Source organism: Megalobrama amblycephala, linkage group LG8 (genome assembly GCF_018812025.1).
Source record: "Megalobrama amblycephala isolate DHTTF-2021 linkage group LG8, ASM1881202v1, whole genome shotgun sequence".
NCBI lineage: Eukaryota > Metazoa > Chordata > Actinopteri > Cypriniformes > Xenocyprididae > Megalobrama > Megalobrama amblycephala.
The window spans coordinates 9,078,184-9,104,217 of record NC_063051.1 but is presented as its reverse complement, the minus strand read 5'-3'; the positions used below and the strand labels follow the sequence as shown (position 1 = coordinate 9,104,217).

Sequence of the window (26,034 nt, the reverse complement as noted above, 5' to 3'; positions counted from 1 at the left end):
AGAACGCGTTGCGTTCATATTCAGGGCTCGTCTGCACATCTTTTAATATAATGTCATCATAATACACTAAGCCAGCGTTTTTAAAAGGTGCCCTTGCAAGGACTCACTACTAAACTGTTGACAAGCTCCTAGGGTTTTGATTTTGTTTGTCATCTGTTGAAATAAATATAAAAATACAGTGTGTTCGTGTCCGTCTGTCCGCTGACTGACCCATAATCTCTGATTCTCTGGGATCGTGGAAAGGAATATTTACAATGACAACAGTTGTAGGTCTACTCAATATGCTCATTTAAAACAAATAAATGAATCGATTTTTCTCAGCGTGTTGAACACATACTTTTATTTGGATATTCATATGATGGCTGAAGCAGCAGCGAGCATCCAGTGTGAGACACAGTAAACAGATGAACATTGTAAACGAAATTCTACAAAACTTCAGTGAAAAAATAAATAAAATTATCATGCGATGCTATAAAATAGCTTCTGTTCCCTGCAAACGATACCCTTAAAAATGTGAATGTTCCACTTAATGGCAGAAACAAAACAAAAGGTAAGCAAGTATCTGTATTCATTTCAGTGCAAGTAGTAGGGGGCGGTCCTGTCAAAATGGCGGCGCCGCCCCGTCATGCAACACGGCATGACGTCGGTTCGTATTCTCTATTGGGGATAAAAAAAATAATAAAAACTCTCGGATTTCATCAAAAATATCATCATTTGTGTTCCGAAGATGAACGAAGGTCTTACAGGTGTGGAACGGCATGAGGGTGAGTAATTAATGACAGAAATTTCATTTTTGGGTGAACTAACCCTTTAAATTACACTAATTAGATTACTTAATAATTCATTACACTCAACACTGACTGTAGCTGTTACAAGAAAGCACTGTAACATGGTAATGCATAAATAAATAAAAGTTGTTATACTTACAATGTGATCTTTTGTAGAACAGCACACAAACTACACAGACAAAATCAGGCAAACAAACATTTCCGAACAAACAAAGTAAACTACTGGCTTAAATGCATGTAATTAATATAACGGATGCTATATTATATATTTCGGATATGTTTCGGATTAGTGTCAAACAATGTTAGTAATCAAAAATTATATATTATATCAAAATCTATTTTCCAAAAGTGATTTTACCACCAACGGAATTAACGTTCGGCGAGTTGTTTCCAGTCGGGAATATTTCTCGTCGGACCGCTTCGCATGACCAACAAAATTTGAAGTAAACGTTTATAAAATGTACATTTAAATAAACCTATAGATTTTTCAAAACGCATGTAACATTAAAATTCAAACGAAATATTACTGTCAGATCTGCAGCGTCCATACGCCATGCATCCAGAGTGAAGTCGTTCTTTATTTTGACACAGACCGCCGTTTGTTTTGGTTTCATTTCTGCTGAATATCAGTCAGTTTAAAGATGGCTGGACTGGAGCTGCTATTCAACTGCGTATCAAACTCTATAACCTGTTCTCAAGATGCTCTGATCTGTTTTGTACACTGGGAAATAGTGAAAAGTGGCTATAAATGTCTTGGCATTGGAGATGAGGTAAGTGAATGATTGTATGATTAGACTGATGATAATCTGATATAAAAAAAAATTAGCAGTCATGTATCCTTACCGAAATGCCTTACACTTATTTCACACTTTTTAAAATATCTGATTGTCATTGCATTAGATAAAATATAAAGCATACAGGCATTTGCAGCAAATGCTTTACTATATTGTTTTGGTGGCGCATCACAGATATTTGCCTGATTATAAATGATCGATTTTCCACACAGCCTAAAGATGAAGAGAAGAAGTCTGAACTTCTTCCACCCGGCTGGAATGAGAGCAAAGAGCTGTATGCACTCAGATACAGATCAAATGATGACAGGTCAAACCTACTGCTCAAAGCCTTCACAGTGGATTCAACCCTGATCTTCAATTTAATGGTAATTAAGTTGAATTACATGCGATGTATGTCATCACAGATGAGTGTTAGACTGGATGGATTTCAACATTTTGTATCATTTGCAGGACTCCAAGACAGAAAAAGTAACTGATCTCACAATTAATGTCAGTGAGTATGTTGAAGAGGCCAATCTGCAGACGTATGAAAGGTTTGTCAATTTATTTGGTGCAATTTTTTAGGTGTAATTTCATGGTTTTTATGGTGTCCATCTGTCATCAGTGCAAACTGTCTTTATGCATATATGCTTTTACAGCATTTTCTGACATTCCTTTGACCTTTCAGGCAAGACTGTAATATGTAGTAATATGGCACACATTTTGATTTTGATTGTTATAGGATGTGTTTTTAACAGCTCAGCACAGAAGAATGAAGAAATAATGTGCACATTAATGCAGCCTTACTTAGATTAATAAAATTCACATTGGCGGAAATAAACATTTCCAAACTTGTGAACAGTTGTAGATATTTTTTTAAAGATATTTATAGTTTTGATTTGCCAAGCATGGCCTAATTTGATGAAAAATACATTAAAACATTTTAAATGTTACAAATTAAATCTGATAAATGCAGTACTTTCTGCTCATCTGAGAATCATCAGTGGTGGAAATAACTTGCATCATGAACTTTTTACAAAAATGATTAGTTTTTCCATAGTTTTCTGAACATATTCAAGCTGAACATATACAAAGCTCAGTGCCAACATATTTGTGATGGTGGCAATATTATTAAAAATGTTCTTTAGCCATCATAAATCACAAGATATAACAATAACATCTTCAAAAACATGGAAAGGTAAATGAAAAAAAGTTATACATTTTCTAACGTATTAATTTTGCTTTCAGCGTGTTTAAGAACACAGATGAGTTGGCCGCGAAGCTAAAGTCCTCACTGCTGCCCACTAAAAAAGAGGAGCGTCAAGGAAAGACAGAGAAGAAGACAGAAAGTGAAAGAACCTCAAACTTAAGGGACCCTCACCGTGATCCTCTCCTGATCCCAACCAGAGGCCCTTCAAACAGACAGCCTCCTAACTGGTGAACGTTCATTCTCTCAGTCTTGTTTTCTTGCAAATTATTCATTGGTTTTCAAGGGTATCAACTTTTTAGAGGAATTTCTAGAGGTAATTTTCAGATGCAGTCTGTGGAGATTTGCACTCAATCAACCAGCTGTTGCTATGGTTACCACCTCAGGTGATCCTCACTTCTTTTTGGCGGCAATAGACACATGGTGAAAATATGCACACTGAATAATTTCACTTTTGTGGTATGTATTGTTTAAAAACAAATAAGGAACTTATTTAGAGGGTCAGTCCCATGCGCTTGTGTATTATTATAACTGAAACAAACCATATGAGAACGAAAATGTGAAATAGTTGAGATATATATATATATATATATATATATATATATATATATATAATTATTAGTAATTCAGTTAACATTTTATAAAATATTAAATATATATCAGCTATTTCAGAATTTCGTTTAGTTTAGTACTAAATAAATCTAAAGTAAAACTGAAATAAAAATTAATAAAAATTAGACATAAAAAACAACAAAATTAATAAAAATGTAACTGAAAATGAAAAAATAAATTAAATGAAAATGTTTAAAATTAAAACACATTATAAAATCTAAAAAAAAAAAAAAAAAAAATGAAATTAACCACCGTGATCAAATCCCAGATAACATGATGACGCATCATTATAAGTTCACACATATCAAAGTAGACAATTGTTATTTTTTATGGAATATAGCAGTGTTAATATAAACAATCTACTGTGCACATCATTATTTAAAAAAAAAAAAAATTATTTGCCCTCATAATATTTAATCAAAATAAATTCCCCTCCCTCTTGCAGCAACATCTCTTCTCTAATTATGTTTACTGGCGTGAGGGCGGGACAAACTGTCACTCACATGAGATCCACCAATAGCAAACCACAACCATCCAATCAATTATTGATGGACAAGTCCCGCCCTACATTTGTTCTTGTTCAAGAAATCATTTCACACATGTCGCAATAAAGACGAAAAGACTATCGTAACTTCCATTTCATGCCAACTTTACCTTGAATACAAACTATATATTAGCTGTAATAGATTTAATTAGTTCTCTCTGTGAGTTTGTCAAGTTAAAGTTCATCTGTAAATGAATGTGTTTGTGTGTGAAGGACGTTATGGGGTGTGCTGGGAGTTTGAGAGTGAGTTGTGTGTGTGTGTGTGTGTGTGTGTGTGTGTGTGTGTGTGTGTGTAGGTGTCAGCTCTTGCCCTCTGTCTTGTTTAATATTTCCCAGCAAGAGCTCTCTCTGCTGTGCTGTGTCTATTTTTGAAGCACTGAGGGTAGTGGGTTTTGTGTGTCTGGCACTGCAGACTGTGAGAGATGCCCAGTGCCAGCATCACTTCCATCAAACACAGCCAGTTTGGGAGACTTAGTAAAGTCTGTTTGGTTGAAACCCACTCTATATATTTTGGTAAGATACTAGGAAGGAGCTGTGGGAGATGCAGCATCATTGTGACCTTGATTTCTCTGCAGTCTCTATCAATAAAATGTGGCAAAAGAAAGAATAGTTTGAAGGAAGAAAGAGAAGAGGAAATGATTGAGGCTGCGCAGTGGTGTCCTTAAGGTCATGGCAGAAACCCAGAGATGGATTTCGGTGTTTGTCTTCCACTTCCCCTTCCTGGGTTCACAGTGACCCCTATCAGATTCTTTATGATGTCAGCGATTTATCGACGTGCTGTTGCTGTGGGCATGATGTAATTCAGTCACACGTGCTCTGCTGCCAGCCACTCAGAAAGTGTCTCGGGTTAAAGCCAAAGAGCCCGTAGCCTTTCAAAACACTGAGCTGAGTCACATTCTGCCTATGGAGATTCACAGATTAATCCACATTCTGAAAACTGATCAATCAAACAACCATTTATTCACTGAATTAATTATATTTAAAGGTCCCGTTCTTTGTGATCCCATGTTTCAAACTTTAGTTAGTGTGTAATGTTGTTGTTAGAGTATAAATAAAATCTGTACAATTTTAAAGCTCGGAGTTCAATGCCAAGCGAGATATTTTATTTAACAGAAGTCGCCTACATCGAACGGCCAGTTTGGACTACATCCCTCTACTTCCTTCTTTAATGGCGTCACTAAAACAGTTTTTTGACTAACCTCCGCCCACAGGAATACACAAGAGTTGCGTTTGTAGAGTGTGTTTGTCGCCATGTCGTCGAAACGCTGTTATTTTCATCCCGCAGTCCAATCACCGGGTCTGATTCCGGCTCAAATTGATAGGGTAAAATTAAAGACATGTTTACAATAACACTGAGCGCGTGCATCTCCACGTTATGGTAAGAGGCGTGACCTTTCCGGGCAAGATGCGCTAAACTGCTGTCGAATCACAACACAGGAACCGCTGGCACAATCAGAACTCGTTACGTATTTCTGAAGGAGGGACTTCATAGAACAAGGAAGTCATCAGCCCGTTTTTATGACAGTGGAAACAGCGGTATACAGATAAGTAAATTATGTGAAAAATACTGTGTTTTTTTACACGGGAAACATGAACACATGTTATATTGCACACTATAAACACAATCAAAGCTTCTAAAAAACACGAAAAATGGGACCTTTAATACAGTGCCATTTAGGCATATATATATATATATATATATATATATATATATATATATATATATATACTTTTATTTAACAAAAAATATTAAATTGATCGAAAGTGACAGTAAAGACATTTAGAATGTTACAAAAGATTTCTGTTTCAGGTAAATTACTTTATATTGAAAAAACTTTACATTAATCTAAGAATATAGGATCATGTGACAAAATTCAGCTTTGCCACAGGAATAAATTACATTTTAAAATATATGAAACTGGGAACAGTTCTATTAAATTGTAATATTTCAGAATATTACTTTTTCACTGTATTTTTGATCAAATTGTGAACACATTAATATATATCACATCAATATGTATATATTCAAAACAGTGTAACAGACCTCTTCTGAAATTTCTTTCTTTGTGTGTTGTTTTTGTAGGCCTGACCCGATGGCTCCATTTGCTGCAGGTGGTGCTGATCTGGACCCTTTTGGGTGAGAAATCCCATCGCTTATTTGTCAAAACAGTCATCTATAAATGCATCATGCATGTTGACCTGTAGATTACAGATACAGAATCATTCTTAGGGGTTTTCACACTGGGCACACGGTCTGAATCTGAGTACGTTTGTTCCAGGCGGCCGCCCCCCCCCATGATAGCAGACAGAACTCGGGTCAATATATTGTGATGTTTTTATTAATTTGGTGCTATTATACACAGCAGTGAATGCGTCTACTGTATGTGCGTCGCATGAACTTTCTATGGAAGCTTGTTTCCGCCACGGAATAAAACAATTTACTTTTACACTTAGGTGCTTCTATTGTTCTCATTTGTCACTTTGGAGAAAAGTCACGTCGGAGAAAAGCGTATGCTAAATGATTAAATGTAAAAGATAATTGCGACTTTATATCAAATAATTCTGACTTTACAACTCGCAAATGGAGAAAAAGTCAGAATTGCGAGACGTAAACTCGCAATTGCAAGAAAAAAGCCTGAATTGTGTGATAAAAAGATTTTTTATTTTTTATTCAGCGGCAGAAACAAGTTTCCGTAGCTTTCTGCTGTTTGCAAACGGACTCGTTGTGGAGACGGCGGATTGCAAGCCATTCATTGGCAGCTCTGATTGCGTTCACTCTGCACGGTTACACTGCACACTCAATCTCGCTCGTATCCCAGGTAAGTTATCGCTATTATTATCCCCTACATGTGTTTTGTCAAACTAATGACATCGTCATTGGATAAAACGCATGCGCAGGTCAAGCCTCGGTTATACTGCAGTACACGGACAGCTGCGGACAGCACGGATGCGGACTACTTGTATATTTATACTACTGAAAGTGTATGCTGTGGTCTGCTCGGCGGACATGCTCCACACATGCGCAGAAGCAACAGACTTCTTCACACAGCCTCTCTTCAAATTCGACGTCCATGTTGTTTTTCCAGCGCATGTGCAGTTGGTGCTTTTGTAGCCTAGTGGCCTTGCGTACTTATTCGCACAGTCACAAAAAAATGCTAGGATGTCCGCAAAGAGCCTCCGCGTACACCCTTCGATGATGATTTTTACGTCACGGGGACTCTAACGAACCCTTGCGTACGCGGAAAGTATAACCGGGGCTTATACTTCCTGAACAAGTGCGCACCTGAGTCCGTGTTCAAAAACGTAATGTATTCCCTACATTACTCCACTAATATAGTTCACTTGAAGGAGCGAATGAAATCGAGCAAGTGAATTCAGACCTTGAGTGCACCGGACGAGACGCGGGACTCTCACAGTGCATTATGTGTATTCTCTAGCCGTTGAGTGTACATCAGTTGAACACTCGTTATTGCAGTGCATTATGGGATTGAATGAGTGCACTCGATAACGTCCACTATGGTTTCAGACACCACTACAAAAGGCTGTGCCCTATTTAAGGGTATAGGGGGTGATTTTGTACACAGCCAAGTTGCTTTCGCGCTACAGTTCCAGTGCAACCGAACTCCGACCACCTCCTACAGGAAGTCTCTGGTTCGGTACACCGGTGCACTCCCGGGTCCGCATGACGGCTTTTACATCACCATTTGTTCATGCAAACTAAACTGCCTGTGTAAAAGCACCCTGAGATTTCTGGACCACCCTTATGTAGAATAAAATAGTATGAGAAAGTAGTAAGAATAAAATCTATTAAAGGACATTTAGGAATTAAAATGAATGAGTGCACCTTCAAGGAACGACCTTGCGTGCTGAATTATTAATAGGTCTTGTCTCTTGGTTCTTTCTCCAGGGGAAGGGCAGGAGGAATGATCGTCGATCCATTACGTGCCGGGTTTCCTCGCTCAGGGTTTGACCCCTCCTCTGGTATTCCTGGAGTCCTCCCTCCAGGCGCTGTGCCCCCCGGTGCCCGCTTTGACCCCTTCGGTCCGGTTGGTCGACACAGGCCCGGGTAAGAGTTTTAATGGGAATTTTATTGCTGCCAATGATCTGAGTTCAGCTGTAAAACTGCACTTACCTCATTTTACATCATATCCTCACCTCTTATGTCTTCTGTTTGGCTTTATCTTTCAGGCCAGACCCTGATCACATGCCTCCACCAGGCTATGATGACATGTTCATGTAGAATAAGGAGGACGCACTAATGCAACATCCCATAATTCTCACTGCTCTGCAGTCATATGCACTTTGTGTTTAATAATAAACTGTTGTGAAACAGAATTCCTTAAAAAAATATAGCACAACTAATTTTCATTTTGACATTGACAAAACAACAACAACAACAAAAAACATTACTGATAATTCAATTTTTTCCTGTTCTTTTTGCTACTGACTCAATCTGCATTGGTAAATTAAACTGCTTTTATTCTGTCCCATTTCTCTGATGTGATTGATCTCTTTCTGATATTAAATGCAAGGCAAGTTTATATATATATATATATATATATATATAGCACATTTCATACACAATGGTAATTCAAAGAGCTATACATAAAAATTTATTAAAAATAATCATAAAATAATGATTAATAAATAAAATTAACAATAAACAGTAAAAAATAAGGTTATAAGAAAAAATATTTAATTTAAAATATAATGAAATTAAAATAAAAATGTATTTAAAATAATAAGAGGAATAAAAAAGATTATGCAGTGCATCAGTTGGAATCGGTGTTATTTTAGTATCACTGAGATACTATTATAGTTTTTATTAATAGTTTAATTTGTTCTATTGCATTTTTCATTTTTATTTAAATTTTTTGTTTTTGTCATTTTAATAGTTTTTTTTTATGTGTATTTCATTTTTATTTCAGTTTTACTTATTTTAGTACATCAAGTTACTAAATAAAATGAGAAATGTTGCCTTGGCAATTAGCTGAAATAAAATAAGTTTCAGTTTGATATATTTCATTTTATTTCAGTTATTTCAGGTAATAAAAAAATGTTTTTAGTTTTAAGTCAATTCAAGTCGCCTTTATTTCTATAGTGCTTTATACAATACAGATTGTTTCAAAGCAGCTTTTGTCAGTGATGAAAATAATGATCAATGATGCAAACAGAGTTCAATAGCTGTAAAGCAGCTCTAAAAAGACAATAGTGTTTTTTTTTCATTAGTGTTTAGTTTAATTCAGTTTTAGTTAACTATAATAACCCTGCTCATTCAGTAAATGCACAGTGAAACACATTTTTAGTCTGGATATTAAAGCCATTGTTAAAGAATGCAAAAGTCTTATACCTGACAAATGAAAATATGACATAATAAAACAGGTGAAATAATCCATAGGCTTCATTGAAGGATGGACCCAAACCATATCTAGAAAATAAAAAATAACAGAGACTTGGGGCTGAGCTTTTTTTGAATAGTTGGATCCATAGCCACGTGGGCAAGTGCTCAGACGAATGGTGCGGTTGTACAGGTGACCTGAGTTTTGGCTTGAGGTCCTTTCCTGGTCCAATATCCCTGTCTCCTCTCCTACTGCCCTAACTAAATAAAGGCAAAAAAGCCCAAAAATATAACTTGTAAAAATATAGTTTAAATGTGTCATCTGAAAAGTTACAACTGTTTTTAACATGCATGAACTGCATTGAACTTGCTCACTAGTCTCTTAAAAGTATCAATAGATGAATTCAAAGCTTCTGGAGCTTCAGTGAGGGGGAAAGCAGCACCAGCAGCAGATAGTGGAAATCAATGCCTGTAATGGCCACAGTGAGTCATGATGCCCGCAATGTCAGTGTGACTATCCTTTACTGCCAGAGATAAAGACACTCTCTAAGGGTGTCCTCTAGACATGGCTGCACTAAAATAGCAGATATCACTGTGAGAATCAAGTGCTTATTTGTTTAGGGAATTTAGAAGATATAGAACTGTTAGTCACAATAGAGTGAAAATACTTCTGTGCTTCACATTTAAAGGGAAAACATGTTGCTAAAGTGCCCAAACACTTTTAAACACACTTGATTCACCCAAAAATTAAAATTCTGTCATTAATTACTCACCCTCATGTCGTTACAAACCTGTAAGACTTTCGTTCATCTTCTAAACGCAAATGAAGATCTTTTCAATGAAATCTGAGAGATTTCTGTGCCTCTACAGACAGCTTTGCAACTGACACTTTGACGCTTCAAAAAGTTCATAAAGAGATCGTAAAACTAATCGAGTGGTATTGTCCAAATTTTCTGAAGAGACGATCGCTTTATATGATGAACAGATTTAATTTATGTTTTTATTCACATATAAACATTCATCAACACACATCAGTTGTGGTAAACGGAAGCTCAAGCACTGGTGGTGGATGAGGAGAGACCCCTGATATGATTGTAAAGCGCTTTGGGTGTACCGTAGTATGAAAGCGCTATAAAATGCATCATTTATTCATTCATTCAAGCATGTTTGCTTGACATGCGAGAACCAATGAGGTTCAATGAGTTACGCAGCACATTTGAGTTTCAGCAAGAACCAATGAGGTTTGTTCTCGCATGTCATGCAGGTTTGGTTGAGCTTCTGTTTATGTTCGCTGACCAATGTTTATATGTGAAATTCAATCTGTTCATCATTTAAAGCGATCGAGTATCTTCAAAAAATTTGGACAAAATCGCTCAATTCATATGGATTAGTACGGAAGAGGATTAGCGCCAAGCAATAATAAAAAAATAAAACCATCTCGAGATTAAAGTTGTTAAATTTCGAGAAAAAAGTCGAAATAAAATGTTGAGAATAAACTTGTTAAATTATGAGAAAAAACTTGTTAAATTTCGAGAAGAAAGTCGAGATAAAATGTTGAGAATAAAGTCATTAAATTACGAGAAAAAAGTCGTTAAATTTCAAGAAAAAAGTCAAGATAAAATGTTGAGAATAAACTCATTAAATTACGAGAAAAAAGTTGTTAAATTTCAAGAAAAAAGTCGAGATAAAATGTTGAGAATAAACTCGTTAAATTATGAGAAAAAAGGTGTTAAATTACGAGAACAAATTCATTAAATTATGAGAAAAATGTCGTTAAATTTCGAGGAAAAAAGTTGAGATAAAATGTTGAGAATAAACTCGTTAAATTACGAGAAAAAACTCGTTAAATTTCAAGAAAAAAGTTGATATAAAATGTTGAGAATAAACTCATTAAATTACGAGAAAAAAGTCGTTAAATTTCAAGAAAAAAGTCAAGATAAAATGTTGAGAATAAACTCGTTAAATTACGAGAAAAAAGTCGTTAAATTACGAGAACAAATTCATTAAATTATGAGAAAAATGTCGTTAAATTTTGAGGAAAAAAGTTGAGATAAAATGTTGAGAATAAACTCGTTAAATTACGAGAAAAAAATCGTTAAATTTCAAGGAAAAAGTTGAGATAAAATGTTGAGAATAAACTCGTTAAATTACGAGAAAAAAGTTGTTAAATTACGAGAACAAATTCATTAAATTATGAGAAAAATGTCGTTAAATTTTGAGGAAAAAAGTTGAGATAAAATGTTGAGAATAAACTCGTTAAATTACGAGAAAAAAATCGTTAAATTTCAAGGAAAAAGTTGAGATAAAATGTTGAGAATAAACTCGTTAAATTACGAGAAAAAAGTTGTTAAATTACGAGAACAAATTCATTAAATTATGAGAAAAATGTCGTTAAATTTTGAGGAAAAAGTTGAGATAAAATGTTGAGAATAAACTCGTTAAATTACGAGAAAAAAGTTGTTAAATTATGAGAACAAATTCATTAAATTATGAGAAAAATGTCGTTAAATTTCGAGGAAAAAAGTTGAGATAAAATGTTGAGAATAAACTCGTTAAATTACGAGAAAAAACTCGTTAAATTTCAAGAAAAAAGTTGAGATAAAATGTTGAGAATAAACTCATTAAATTACGAGAAAAAAGTTGTTAAATTACGAGAACAAATTCATTAAATTATGAGAAAAATGACGTTAAATTTCAAGAAAAAAGTTGAGATAAAATGTTGAGAATAAACTCATTAAATTACGAGAAAAAAGTTGTTAAATTACGAGAACAAATTCGTTAAATTATGAGAAAAAACTTTCAATTTCAAGAAAAAAGTTGAGATAAAATGTTGAGAATAAACTCATTAAATTACGAGAAAAAAGTCGATAAATTATGAGAATAAATTCATTAAATTATGAGAAAAATGTCGTTAAATTTCAAGCAAAAAAGTCGAGATAAAATGTTGAGAATAATGTTGAGTTTATTCTCAACATTTTATCTCAACTTTTTTCTCGAAATTTAACGAGTTTTTTCTTGTAATACAATGAGTTTATTCTCAACATTTTATCTCAACTTTTTTCTCGAAATTTAACGAGTTTTTTCTTGTAATACAATGAGTTTATTCTCAACATTTTATCTCAACTTTTTTCTTGAAATTTAACAACTTTAATCTCGAGGTGGTTTTATTTTTTTATTATTGCTTGGCCCTAATCCTCTTCCGTAGATTAGTTTTACGATCTCTTTATGAACTTTTTGAAGCATCAAAGTGGTAGTTGCGTAGCTGTCTATGGAGGGACAGAAATAGCTCAGATTTCATTAAAAATATCTTCATTTGTGTTGAACGAAAGTCTCACAGGTTTGTAATCAATGACAGAATTTTCATTTTTGGGTCAACTAACCCGTTTAACTTTGATCATCCTAAGGTTATCATTAACAAACCTCTTTAAAATATGAAATATTTTGCTTGAAAAGTGTGCTTGTGCTACCTTTTTAATGAAACATTGTTATCTTGTGCAATGATATTCAGATATTTTTAAGTGATAGTTTTGTCTAAATACTGTCCCATGCGATTCCTCGGCATTCCATGTATCAATTAAATCAAACAGGCATCGCAACAAAAAAAGATTTATTTCACGCATGGAAACAGTATAAAAAGGTGACACATTTGCCTTGAACACACATGAAGTGGTTACAGACTTGCACAGCTCACATTGTACACATGCAATTCAAACACCCCCGCTCTCTACATTAAAAAACAGAGTGAAAAGGCCCAAAAGTACCATGGTACTGCATTTCATTTGAATATATAACAGTCTGTTTGGCTCACACAAGTATTATGCACATCATTAAGCCTCTGCAGTGTTAGAAAGCTGCACTTGTGTTTGTAATTCCCGAGAATTTCTAGGAACTCTTTATAGCCTGACTCCATGATTAACCTTCACAGATTGTACAATGATGATAATTTAGTAACAAAGATGAGCAGCTGCTTCTAATCAGCCCAAACAGCTATACAAGCCCCATAATTGTGCTCATTTGAATAGCATACTACCATACTACAATATTTGCACATATTTGTATGCATGGAATACACAGATGATCTACTACATTTGATGAAATGTGCAGTACACAATCGTATTGAAATAATCACATTTATTCAGGACTTCTCGATCCCACTCGCTGAATATAACATGCAATATGGTGAGGCCATTTTTTTAAGTATACTACTGTTCAAACATTTTGGTTTGCTAAGATTTTAAAACGTTTTTGAAAGAAGGCTGCATTTATTTGATCAAAATACCGTAAATATGTGTAATATTATTAACTTTTCTATTTGAATATATTTTAAAATGTAATTTATTCCTGTGATCAAAGTCTTCAATGTCACATGATCCTTCAGAAATCATTCTAATATGCTGATTTGCTGCTTAAGAAGTTTGTTCTGCTTAATGTTTTTGTGGAAATCCATGATAGATTTTTTTCAGGAATCTTTGATGAATAGAAAGTTTTAACATAAATATCTTCACTGTCACTTTTGATCAATTTAATGCATCCTTGCTGAATATTTCTTAATTTAAAAAATCTTACCGATGCCAAACATTTAAACACTAATGTAAGTATGCTAGTATACCACTCTCAAAGCAGTCAATGTGACTTGCTCTGTTCAATTCGTTGTGTTAAAAAAGTGTTACAACATTTCATAAGGTATTTTAATGGCATTCACATTCATTAAGAGTTGTGCATGAGCAATGTGACCAAGAGCACAGATTTGGTGTAAGATAAATGCTTAGTGTGCTCAATACTAGATCCCCTGTGCTTACAAGACAATATTTTACACAATTGAAGACATAAAAGCATTTCACCACGTCCCCTTCTCCATATAACTTTACATCACACCATAACCAACATCTTACAGTTAATAAATGACAGATATATTCACTATAATTTAGGGATGCAATGAGAAACAAGAAGTCCATTTCACTTTAATCAGCATTTAAACAGCACTTAAGTTAGTGATGCATCAAGCAGCAAGTGAACGCATCACATTTATACACCACCAAAGGACAGTATATAGTAAAGTTCGAACAATCTTTAGACTTTAGTAAATATATTGTGTAAAGAATATTTAATACGCTGGAATGTGAAATTATAAATTATAGTATGTATGTAACAATATTCTATCTCTCTCGGATACAATGTGCTCTCATTAACCAATGGATTTAGTGTAACAGTGACAAATTCTTGTTACTTTGTGTTTTTAAGCTAACCTCAGTGTCTCACTTGCATTCTGATTCTTAAAATCATGTTTTAAGAAGTCAATCAAGTGCACTTTTGAAACTTTATATATTAGTTATCACTTCCATTAATACCATTATAAAGCTGTTCTGCACAGAGCAATATACTGAGTATGTATTTTGGATGCCTCACACCCGGAAACATTGCAGGCCAGGGTAATCTTTACTACATCTAAGACGTCTAATCTGCTCTTATTAGGTTTCTGCTTCGTTTTGATTACAATCTCTGAATATTGTACTTATAGAAAACCAAACCAAGGTGCAGGCAGCTTCCTCTGGGATCAAGTACACACAAATGTCAAATGTAACCTGCTTATGTGCTATTAACTTTGTTTTACACGGGGCGATGAGCATAATCTTAAAGTGCCCCTATTATGCTATTTTAATGGTTCCTAATGTTGTTTTGGAGTCTCCTACAATAGGTTTACATGCATCCAAGGTCAAAAAACACTTATGCATATGCTTTGCACATCACCTCTTTTCTCAGTGTCTGAAACGGTTCGTTCAAAGTTTCGGTCTCTCTAAACCCCTCCTTTCCAAGAGCCTATTCTGCTCTGATTGGTCAGATGGCCCAGTCTGTTGTGATTGGTCTACTGCTTATAGCACGTGTCGGAAACGAAATGCTCATTATCATATCTTAATTTCAGCTCTTCCTCAGCACTTATGATATGAACACTAACAATTGGCGTCGGTTTTAACGTATGAAATCCAGCGCGAGTCCTTATCCTTTGGAAGTGCATGCAAAGAGGATTTGCTTCTCGACAAGTCGACAACACGAACCACACTCTTCCAGTCTCAGCTACAACTACAGTGTTTGAGGGCAGGGAAAAGTAGATGTAGTTCGCAGGCAGCCGATGAAGACCATAGGTTAGCATTATGCTAATTTATCACAAACCTACATAGGTTAGTGCAGGAAGAGAGACTGTAATTACTGACAACTCGTTTCAGAATCGATTCTTTCTTTTAGGAGACAAAAACTCTTTGATCTTTGAAACTTTGCAGACCTTTTACATTCACAAACAGCTATATTACACACTACATGAAATGTAATATTTGAAAAAAAGCACATTAGGGGCACTTTAAAGCATACAGTAGCCTATATCTGTTGTGTCATTGAGAAGACGACAACTTTGCCTGAACATTGATATGGAAATATATATTTCTCTACTGGAATCTATGCATATTGCACCATTACAGTAAAACTTCACATTTTTGTTAATTGTTAGCACAAATCTACTAAAGTACCATAATGATAGATATTGTAAAATAGATATCTTGTTTAAAACATTAAGCATTCATATGTCTATTCCCTTGGTTGCAGTACATTGTCCTCTACTCCAAGAACGTGGGTTGATGACAACGAGTAAGTGTGTGACACATATACAAAACACGAACAGTATACAAATAAGCCAGTGTTTGTGTTGACGGTGAACATTTGTAACGTCTTAAGGCATATTGCATCCTTGGATAGTAATAGCTTGTATATATTCCACTCATAGTGTCTTTAGTGATGTTCTAGATTATACAGACATTTATTTCAAGTTTTGTAAAGTAGCTGATGGCGGTTTGTTCTGCAGCATGTTACGTTATTATGAAGCGTCACCCTTGTGCTTTCATTCACTTGTCTTTTGAGTCCTTAGCATCTCTTTTTGCACCGTTACATTATGTGTTTTGCGTGTTTGCCTGCAATTACAACTTAAAACGATGACAGTGCTTGCAGGGCAGCATGAACAGATATATGAAAACACGTCACATTTTACCCCAGAATTAAATGGAAAAAAATGAGAATGTATATTTTGGCACAAGGAAAATGAAGCCTGTTTTTTGGCATTGTGACAAAAAACTGTTCAGTCAACCTGGAAGGCCAATTAGTCATGGTAAATCATGTTGCATACTATAACTATACTATAACACTTGCCTTTAAAGACAGTACGATTGCAATTGTGTATAAATGTTATATTTGAAAATATATTTGTAATTACTTTTTAACATTACAGTAGTGAATCATTTTGTAGTAAAATGAGAATGGGGATGTCATGTCCAGAATAGGTTTCTTTCATTTCAAACTTTGGTTATTGAAAATATCAGGCTTTTTAAAGAAATTTTAAGATTAAAGTGTGAAAATCTGCCACTGACTTTCATTTTTGGAGTGTGTACCACTAAAAATTTCAGAGATGATGCCATTGCAATAAATATTAATTGTTTTTTCTTGCGTTTATTTGCATACTGAATCATGAATGGCATTTGTTTTCTATTAAATCATATATAATAGCCCTGTGCATTGATGGGTGTTGCCATGACCACTTATATGCAACTTAGTGCTTGTTTTAGTCGATTATAAATGTGTGCAGTCATGGGTTGCAGTTTATTGAGCTTATTTTCAGCCTATTCTCAATGGTGAATGGTTAATCTCCGCTTTGTTACTAGTTATAGCACCAAAAAAACATGAACATCAGAATGTATGTTGAAAGATACAGTACAGCTTACTGAAATGTCCCTCCATTGACAGCCTATGCAATTAAGCCCCAGAAAATTAGTAAAGACATCATTAAAGTAATCCATGTGACTCCAGTGGTTTAACCTCAATTTTATGAAGCGACATAAGTGCCTTATTTGCGCCAATACAACACATGTTTGGAGATATTGTAAATAAAGTGGTTCATTATGTTTCTTTCACAAACAAAGCATTCGTGTCAATGCATAAAATTGAGGTTAAACCACCGGAGTCACATGGAGTACTTTAATGATGCCTTTACTACCTTTCTGGGGCTTGAAATTGGTAGTTGCGCAGAATGTCAATGGAGGGACAGAAAGCTCTCAGATTACTTAAAAAAGATCTTCATGTGTGTTCTGAAGATGAACGAAAGTCTTACGGGTTTGGAACGACATGAGGGTGAGTAATTATTCATAATTCTATTATTATTATTTGCTTACGTTTAGTGAGGAACGTTTCTTTATTTGGGCTTGTTTTTGTTTTTTTTCAGACCAAGTTTTTGAGATCTGGCAACACAGCAGACAAAAAAGACAGATGCTGAGTGTCATGGCAACAGCAACCATCTCATCTCTGATGAGACGTGCCATTTACTGATAATCAAATCCAAAAACTTAAACTTACATAAACATGTTATTTATGCTGCCTTGCAAGCACTATTTTCTTTTGGGAACGCAAATCTATTTGTCAATGTGATTCGGTTGTGCTACGTGTTCAGAGTTCCAGTAGGAACTTGATTACCGTTTGCGGCATCTGCGGTGACGTTCGGTTCACATTCCACGAGAGTCTCCCTTCCATCACCTTCAGCTAACTGCCTCATCCTCATATTAATGGATCCATAAGATTTCATGGGTCTTCTAGCGAAAGTTCTCCGGCGATACAGTTCTCCTTTGCATATAGACACCATTAATAAAACAGATAAGAGCATTCCTCCCAGAGTGAGCAAACCAAGTCCCGCAATAATACATTTGTCGAGGTGAGAGCCAAGTTGTGCGTAGTACATCTCTAGTTTCTCCATCTGGCGCGCCGTCACTTGGTCCGGGTTGACTTTAGCCTCTCTTGGGATCGTATATGCGATTACCACTAATATGATTCCGCTTACAAGGAAAATTAGTGCGAAAATGAACCCGTAGTCCACCGAATGGTCGTTATACTCGAGCTCAGGTTCTTCTTCGGAGTGTGGTGACGGCACTTCTCTCTGAATAGGCAACGGATTTGACTGATAATCGAGAGGGGTGAAGCCAGTTCCAGATGTTCTGGAGGTAACCCGGATCCTCGTTCCCGGATCCTCGTCCTCGAACGACGCATTTTCGATGCCGGTGGCAGGCCGCGGTCCTGAGGAGGCCTGAGGAGGTTCTCGCCTGCTCCCATCCCCCAGTTCACGGAGTTCCACGGCGTTCAGAGACTCCATCGACACTGAACGCTTGCACTCATGATGAATCAAATGCCTCTTGTTTCACCTTCAAAAGAAAATATAGCCTATATTATGTTTTGAACAATAAAGGCATAAAATAGATGTCTTTGAAATGTTAAAAACAACAAATAACTCGTTCAAATAAGAGGACATCCATTCCAAAGGACATCAGTTTTAATTTTTTTCCCCACAAAGCCAATCCATTATACAGTGCCGCTTTTTGGCAATGCCTGTGACATATCTCAAAACTGGGGTATATCACTGTAAACAAAATAACTGTACTACTGTAAATCCAGGGCTGCCAACTCTTGCGCATTCAGCGTGAGACTCACTCAGGCCCCGTTTACACTAGTAAACGCCGTTTTAAAATGAAAACGATCCTCGTCTACACTGGTGTTTCTGCAGCATTTCAGAAAAGATCTCCATCTACGGTACACAACCGAAAACGCACGTCACACGACCATTCATACACACTGGGCATGCGCGTACAAGTGTAAACAGTTGCCTCTTGCACATGTAGGTAGCTGCAGTATTAAAAAAAATACAGAGTTTAACTGCACAACGGCTGCTAAAAATGACAACAAAGCCAGCAAAGATTGCAGTTCAGTCTCCATGTTATTGCTCTCACGGTCGTCCAGGAAATGCAAAGCAAACGTGGAAGACGTGGAGTGTAGATGGAGATTGTTTCTGAAACGCTGTGGCAACGCCAGTGTAGCAATGTGGCAATGCCGTTTTAAAACGAAAACGCACTAGTGTAAATGGGGCATCAAACAATTGACACTGTTCTCGCACTCTCACGCCAAACATCCATTTTCTCACATCTATCTTCTCAAATTCTGTCAATTTTATTACAAAATTCAAACAATAAATGCATTTTGGCACTCTTTAATGTGGCGTGACAGATCGCTGTAGTGCTTCAGATCTTCCTCTTTATTACTAGTTATAGCACCAAATAAACATGAATGAACATCAGAAGGTATGTTAAAAGATACAGTACAGTTTACTGAAATGCATCATGTATCATGTGATCGTTCAATGAGTGTTTCAACCATGGAAAGACCTGAATAAAGCAGCTTGTAAAGCCAATCAATGACCATATGACATGTTAGTTAGCTAGAAAAATGAACTCTAGAGAGGAGAATTTTGCTAAATATATGCACTATATTACATATTTATCAAGATCAGAATCGAATCGCAAGCTTTTGAATCGAATCACCCACTCCCATCCATAATTCTCACTCCAAGCTATACTCAAAAGTTGGCAGGCAGTAATCACCATACAAACTGTTTCCAAAATTCAGATTACCTTCAGACCATGTCTGACAATAGTTATCAATCTGATAATACTGGTATTCAAAACTGATTGCCTGTGTATCAACAAGAGGAGGCATTGTTTGCATTGCTTATGGATTGACAATCAACTTGTATTTCTCTTTGGAAACATGTTGAAGTTGGGAGGTGTGGCACTGTAAATAAAATCAAACTTGAGATTGTTACCAAAAGGTTACAGGTTATATTCTGCAGAGGCCAATCCAAGAGCCGGCTATATAAACACTGTGCCCTTGAATGTGGTATAAAACCCAGGTATCTCCAGAAGATTGCGTCTGCAGTAAGCATACTGTGGTGTACATGCTTGGCGTGGATCTCACAAGGTTTTATGTGTGTTTACAGTTAAAGGATTAAAATGTCACATTAGCAGCATAACTCTGCTCTGGTATTGATTTAGTGGTTTCATTAATGCATTAAATAATAACATTGAATTTAATCAACATTCAATCACTCAAGCTATTTCAAACAATGCCACAATAATATATGTTGTTGTGGGTAAATGGATGGGAATAATTTTTTCATGCTGTTTTTACACCAACAGAGTTATATTCATAAAAACAAACAAATAAACAAACAAACTACTGAATATCCAAAAAATAATGTATCATAAATTATTTCTCTACATAAGATGTGAATGAAAAAACAGATGTAATTTTATATAGTGGGCCACACTATCTAACAGGGAATGTACTCAGAACTTTGACTAACATTCTAGCAAGGTTCTCTAAATGTTGTGAGCTAACATTCTTCCAATAATGTTTTTAGAATGTTCATTCAAATTATCTGGTCTTTAATATGTTCTCAAAACGTTAGCACAAAAACATTATTTATACACTGTGCATGGAAGTTTTTTTTCTGAAACATTTAATGTCACGACAAGTGGACGCAAATAACTGCAGTTTGCATCTCTTGAGACAAACCTCGATATATTGCACTAAGAAAATTACCTTTACATTTACCATCAATCAACTGTCTGATGTTAAAATTCCTTTTTGAAAATAATTTAAAATAGACAGTTCAACCTTAAAGCAACAGTAGCCTATATTTCGCTGTCCATAAATGTGCACAGACACATATGTCATACACTAAATTAGAAATAAATGTTATCATTTACAATAGGCTATTTGTTTCTTTGTTCACAATGATGGTTTTGATTAGGGCTTCTCTGGCCTGTTTTACCTGAACGCTGTGGTGTTGACAAGAAGGACTTCTGTCATTTAAATGGCTTCTTGGCCATTTAAGCATTTGTTTTTGGTACATATGTATAATAGAGACCACAAACAGCGTTCTGGACAATGTGCAAAGACATCTAATTCAGCTCCAGATGATTTACCAGAGAGTGGCCCGTTTTACCTGACTTCACCCCACGCGTAAAATCTCAATTCTTGACAGCGATAATAAACATCGACTATTATTTACCAGTGTAAGCTCACATTCGGTGCGTTTATAGCTTCAGATATGACCTTGTAACACCTCAAGAGTTTTATGTTTTTCTTTGAATATTTAACAACCATCGTTATAAAAAATACAAATGCATCGTGCGATCAACACCTCCTAATGTGTTTTTCGGGTGCTTTATGTTATTGGTAAGCAGGAGAACGCGTACTTACCTTCAGGCGCGCTCGCTCCACAGATCTCATAGTAACAGTGGGATGCTGACAGGAAGACTCCACGCAGATCTCGAGGGGAGATTTAGCCATGCGCGATGGAAACACTGTCATTTTCAGCATTAAACACAAATGAAAAACATGTCAGATTATTCATCATTAAAACACGACACAGTCCGCAGCTGTCGAGGCACATTTTGCGTTATGTTAGTTCTGAAGTGCACCTTTAGTATGCACTAGATCAGCTTCAATGGTGTCTGTTTAGATGCCCTCGATCAGGGATGTGGGTATAGGTTATATTTAATTAAATATTAAACTATTAGAATTGATCTTACATGCTGTCAGGGCTTCTGACAGGCTGTTGGTGTTTTTTCATATATTAATTTATATATTTTATGTTAAATTATATTTCATTTATAGTCAGTAATATGTTTTATTATACACACATTTTTCACATTTGTCACGTTTTTCTGTTTTAGGGGGACTTACCATAGACATAATGATTTTTATACTGTATACAAACTGTATATTATATCCCCTAACCCTAAACCTACCCATCTTTCTACCAACTTTCTGTATTTTTTACAGAAAACAAAAAACATCACACACACACAAAAAAAAATGTTCCCACAAAAACAAGGATTTCACACACACACACACACACACACACACACACACACACACACACACACACACACACACACACACACACACACACACACTTATTACACACACATATCTTAGAGAGGACACTGCATAGACATCCATTGATTTTATATCAGGTCAATGATATTTTCTATTCCCTAACCTAACCTCTACTCTAAATCTGCCCATCACAGAAACATGTGCACATAATTAGATTTAAGTAAAAACTTATTTTGGCTGAGATGAAACTTGTGAGGACCAGTCAATGTCCTCACTAGTGGGTTGTAAAAGCATTTCACAATATAAGTATAGTCAAAACAAGTACACACACACACACACACACACACACACACACACACACACACACACACATTGATCCAAAATATGAAGTATCAGGATCTAGTGGTAGTGTATAGAAATTATATTATAAAATTTCCAGATTGCCATGGAAACATAAAGATGAACAGTGCATATGTATTTATTGGTTCAGACTCATATTTCCTTATTCATCTTTCCACAGAAAAATATGCTTTGATGCTGATGTTTTGATATTTGCTATCTGGGTAAACAATTCAGTTGAAATATGTGTGTGTGTAATGGTGTGGGATGCACAAATGGATGCTTGCTTCATAAGCACTAAAAACCAGGTGTTGGACCAAGGGCATCAGTGTGTAGGCATATAGGTCAGCAAAACACATTACAATAGTTAGCATTATTAACAAAGATACACAGATTTTCTTTCAACCTAGCAGTTACATTAAGCAAGCACAACTACATCAATAAACACCCTGTATATAAATTAGAAAAAGGACCTGACGATGGGCAAAGACTGATGCAAAAACCATGGTATTTTTTGGACACCATACTTTGGTAAAAGGGCATATAATATATATATATATATATATATATATATATATATATATATATATATATATATATATATATATATATATATATATATATATGCAATAACAATCTGAGAGAGAATGTTTGATCATTTTCATGTTAGAGAAAACACTGAATGAATTTTCATCAGGCATCTGCGGGACACCGGCCGTCGGTTGGGTCCTTAGAGTTGCACAAATCTACGCAATCACCTAAAGAACTCAATGGCGACGGCTTATATGCGAGATCAGGATTGCATTTAGAGAATGGCAAGTCTGAACATGATCATTTCAGTCTTTTTGAGTTTCAAAGCTTGCTTATGTGAGACTGCCACAATGATATATGTTTACATTTGTGGTCGGAAAGTTTATTTTCCTTTGAACACCTAGCCACATGCTAGATATGCGGTTAGCAAACACGCTAACATCACAATGTTTTTATTGTTCAAATTTGTTTTGTTTTGATCGCATAATATAAAACACAACCTGAAATTTTGGTTATGTTCATAATTAATTATAATGCCACGCTACTTGACAGATTTCTAGTTCTTTTGGTGTTTATTGTCGATCATTCGTGTAAGGAGTGTAGGAAGTCATAAATGTAAAATGTCAGCGGTGTGCAAAGATCAGTTTTCAAAACACAAAGAGAAATATTTGGAAATGTACGTAATTAATTACAATGCCAAACTAATTTCTACGCATGTATCATTTTTTCTTTCTTTAGTTGTCGATCCTTCGTGTAAACAGTGTAATGAATGTCAGTATAAATAGGGAAACTTTTATTATTTTCCTAGAAAACTAGTGTTTCTATTAGATGTCTAAATGTTTTGCTATTGTTTTCATATTAATTTATTAAAAAAGCCTTGTTCCAGTATCCGATTAATGAGTAAGGAAGTTTTAGGCCATCTATTTAGCATACATTTAAACAAACTGAAAATATTGGAAATGCCCATTAATTATAATGTCAATCCTTCATGTAAACAGTGTAATGTCAGTCTAAATGGGGAAAATGTATTATATATATATATATATATATGTTCGTGTTTTGCTCCTTTTTTATGTTGCAATCCCCTAAATCTTTTAAATCAATGCTAAGTTACTAAAATTCCCTAAATGTTCCAGTATCAGAATAATGTCTATTAAATCTTCATCTTCTGAGTCATTTCATGAAATCGAGTGTTTAAGTAGCACTAGTAAACAAATAATAGTGCTGTCATGTTTACGTAGATAGAAGTTAGACTTGAGGCCAGGAACTAAAAATAGCCTTCAGCTGCACTATTTCTTAAAATACACACGGATGCTTTGATCTCGGTTCCTTATAAGGTGGTGTGAGTGGAGTATCAAATTGTTTTCTCTTTCTCTCTCCTTTTCCAAAGGCCTGGCCTGGTATCTGGATACCGTGTCTAATCCCTTGCAGATACACAGGGGATTTGTGATTGTGTAGCGTCACGTCGGATATCTGAGCTCATACTAGGCGGCCCCACACGCAGAGACCATGTACTGCCTCCAGTGGTTACTCCCGGTCCTCTTGATCCCCAAACCGTTGAATCCGGCCCTGTGGTTCAACCACTCCATGTTCATGGGCTTCTACCTGCTCAGCTTCCTGTTGGAGAGGAAGCCGTGTACCATTTGTGCCTTAGTCTTCCTGGCGGCGCTGTTTCTCATCTGCTACAGCTGCTGGGGAAACTGCTTTCTGTATCACTGCCACGATTCTCCACTGCCGGACTCAGCACACGACCCCAACATCGTTGGCACCTAGACTCGGATTTCCGCACAGACCCTGGGGCCGTCTCAGTCCGGACTGTGAGTAGAAGAGCCGCGGGGAATGCTGGAAAGTTTCAGTTCGTTATACCCATGTTGAAAACCGCTCTCCGCTGTAACCCATAACAAAGCGCCCTCGCTCCCTGACTCGAGTCTCCTCTCCGCGGCCAAGGGCGTCTGAAGCTTGCATGGGTTCCATTCTCGTTGTGTTCGGTGCACTTTCTTTCATTTCTGGATGCTGAATTTTTCCAAAGGGGTAGATGATAACGTGTGTGCGTGTGTATACGTTTGTATATTGCGATTTTGGGTTTCTGTTCATGTGTCAAGAATCAGTATGAGTCCAAGTGTTAAGCGGATAAACGGCGGATGAATTTTGTCATGTACGTTGAGCTGAAGGCGTGCTTCTGCACTGCTGAGTCAGCTCAAATGCTGTCACCACTTTTAATTCAATAAAGTTTCTAATGATCTAAGTTGAGATGCTGTGTGTGTGCAGATGAAAAATTGTCTTCTTTTTGACAGTGTGATGCTATAAACAACTTCAGAACAGCTGTGTGGATCAATCATGAAATTATACTTGTTTGGATCCATTCTGTGTAAGATAAACATGCATTTCTCTGAGGAAATTTCTTGGTTGAGCAAATACATTCTTAAAGTGCTTTCACTAGCAGGGTGAGTATCATTAAAGCAGTTTTACTTGACAGACCTGCTCACTAGGTAAAGCTTTATTCAGGCAGATGTTTTTGTCACCAGAAAATGAAATATATAGTTTGTTAACTGTTTAATATGACAAATATTCTATTCTTGCTTTGAAAATTGACTTTTGGCATAAAAAAAATAGTGGTCAAGAAATGTTCTGGTAATATATATATATATATATATAATGTTTCTTAATTATATTATAGTAATGAGAATTTGATGGGAAAATTGTGTTTAACTACCATGACAGTAACAAATCCAAGTCTGAAAAATGTCCCTCATACAAAACAGACATTTTTCTTTGGTTGATGTGAAATATGACCTGTATTTGTGAGATTCGCCCGAGAAGTGCTTTTTTATAAAATAATATGACGCTTATCCTGGCATGATGACAAAAACTAGACGTGGAATAGACTGCTTGGGAATGTAGAAGACAATTTGGTAAGATTTTACAATAAGGTCATATTACATTAACAATGAGCAATACATTTGTTTCAGTATTATTGATCTTTGTTAACGTACTTGATAAAAATACAACTGTTCATTATTAATGTTTGCTTAGGTTCATTAAATAACATTAACAGATACTACTTTTTATTTTAATAATGTATTAGTAAATGTTGAAATTAATATGTATTAAAGGTTCAGTGTGTAAATTTTAGCGGCATCTTG

General features: G+C 35.6%; 3 protein-coding genes across 3 annotated transcripts; 2 read left to right on the top strand and 1 right to left on the bottom strand.

Annotated features, from left to right (window-relative positions):
- Window positions 1-1,172: 1,172 nt before the first annotated feature.
- On the top strand, window positions 1,173-8,414 carry psmf1 (proteasome inhibitor subunit 1). The gene is made up of 7 exons (XM_048199092.1): window positions 1,173-1,558; window positions 1,795-1,947; window positions 2,033-2,115; window positions 2,810-2,998; window positions 6,008-6,061; window positions 7,832-7,990; window positions 8,113-8,414. The coding sequence occupies exons 1-7, from the start codon at window positions 1,430-1,432 to the stop codon at window positions 8,162-8,164; spliced, it is 819 nt and encodes a 272-aa protein (XP_048055049.1). The 5' UTR covers window positions 1,173-1,429; the 3' UTR covers window positions 8,165-8,414.
- Window positions 8,415-17,343: 8,929 nt separating this feature from the next.
- tmem74b (transmembrane protein 74B) lies at window positions 17,344-21,628 on the bottom strand. Its single transcript, XM_048198449.1, has 2 exons — window positions 21,380-21,628; window positions 17,344-18,486 (listed from the first exon to the last, which is right to left on the bottom strand). Exon 2 carries the CDS (start codon window positions 18,435-18,437, stop codon window positions 17,733-17,735), a length of 705 nt encoding a protein of 234 aa, XP_048054406.1. The 5' UTR covers window positions 18,438-18,486; window positions 21,380-21,628; the 3' UTR covers window positions 17,344-17,732.
- Window positions 21,629-24,282: 2,654 nt separating this feature from the next.
- Window positions 24,283-25,141, top strand: LOC125273585 (bladder cancer associated protein). The gene has a single exon (XM_048199091.1). The coding sequence runs from the start codon at window positions 24,401-24,403 to the stop codon at window positions 24,662-24,664; it is 264 nt and encodes an 87-aa protein (XP_048055048.1). The 5' UTR covers window positions 24,283-24,400; the 3' UTR covers window positions 24,665-25,141.
- The last annotated feature ends 893 nt before the right edge of the window (window positions 25,142-26,034 follow it).

Excerpts from the sequence above, each read along its gene's own strand:
- psmf1 (XM_048199092.1), top strand. The coding sequence starts at position 1,430 with ATGGCTGGACTGGAGCTGCTATTCAACTGCGTATCAAACTCTATAACC. Across the intron at positions 1,559-1,794 it reads GTCTTGGCATTGGAGATGAG|CCTAAAGATGAAGAGAAGAA; the intron begins GTAAGTGAATGA and ends TTTTCCACACAG. Across the intron at positions 2,116-2,809 it reads AATCTGCAGACGTATGAAAG|CGTGTTTAAGAACACAGATG; the intron begins GTTTGTCAATTT and ends TTTTGCTTTCAG.
- LOC125273585 (XM_048199091.1), top strand. The coding sequence starts at position 24,401 with ATGTACTGCCTCCAGTGGTTACTCCCGGTCCTCTTGATCCCCAAACCG.
- tmem74b (XM_048198449.1), bottom strand. The coding sequence starts at position 18,437 with ATGGAGTCTCTGAACGCCGTGGAACTCCGTGAACTGGGGGATGGGAGC.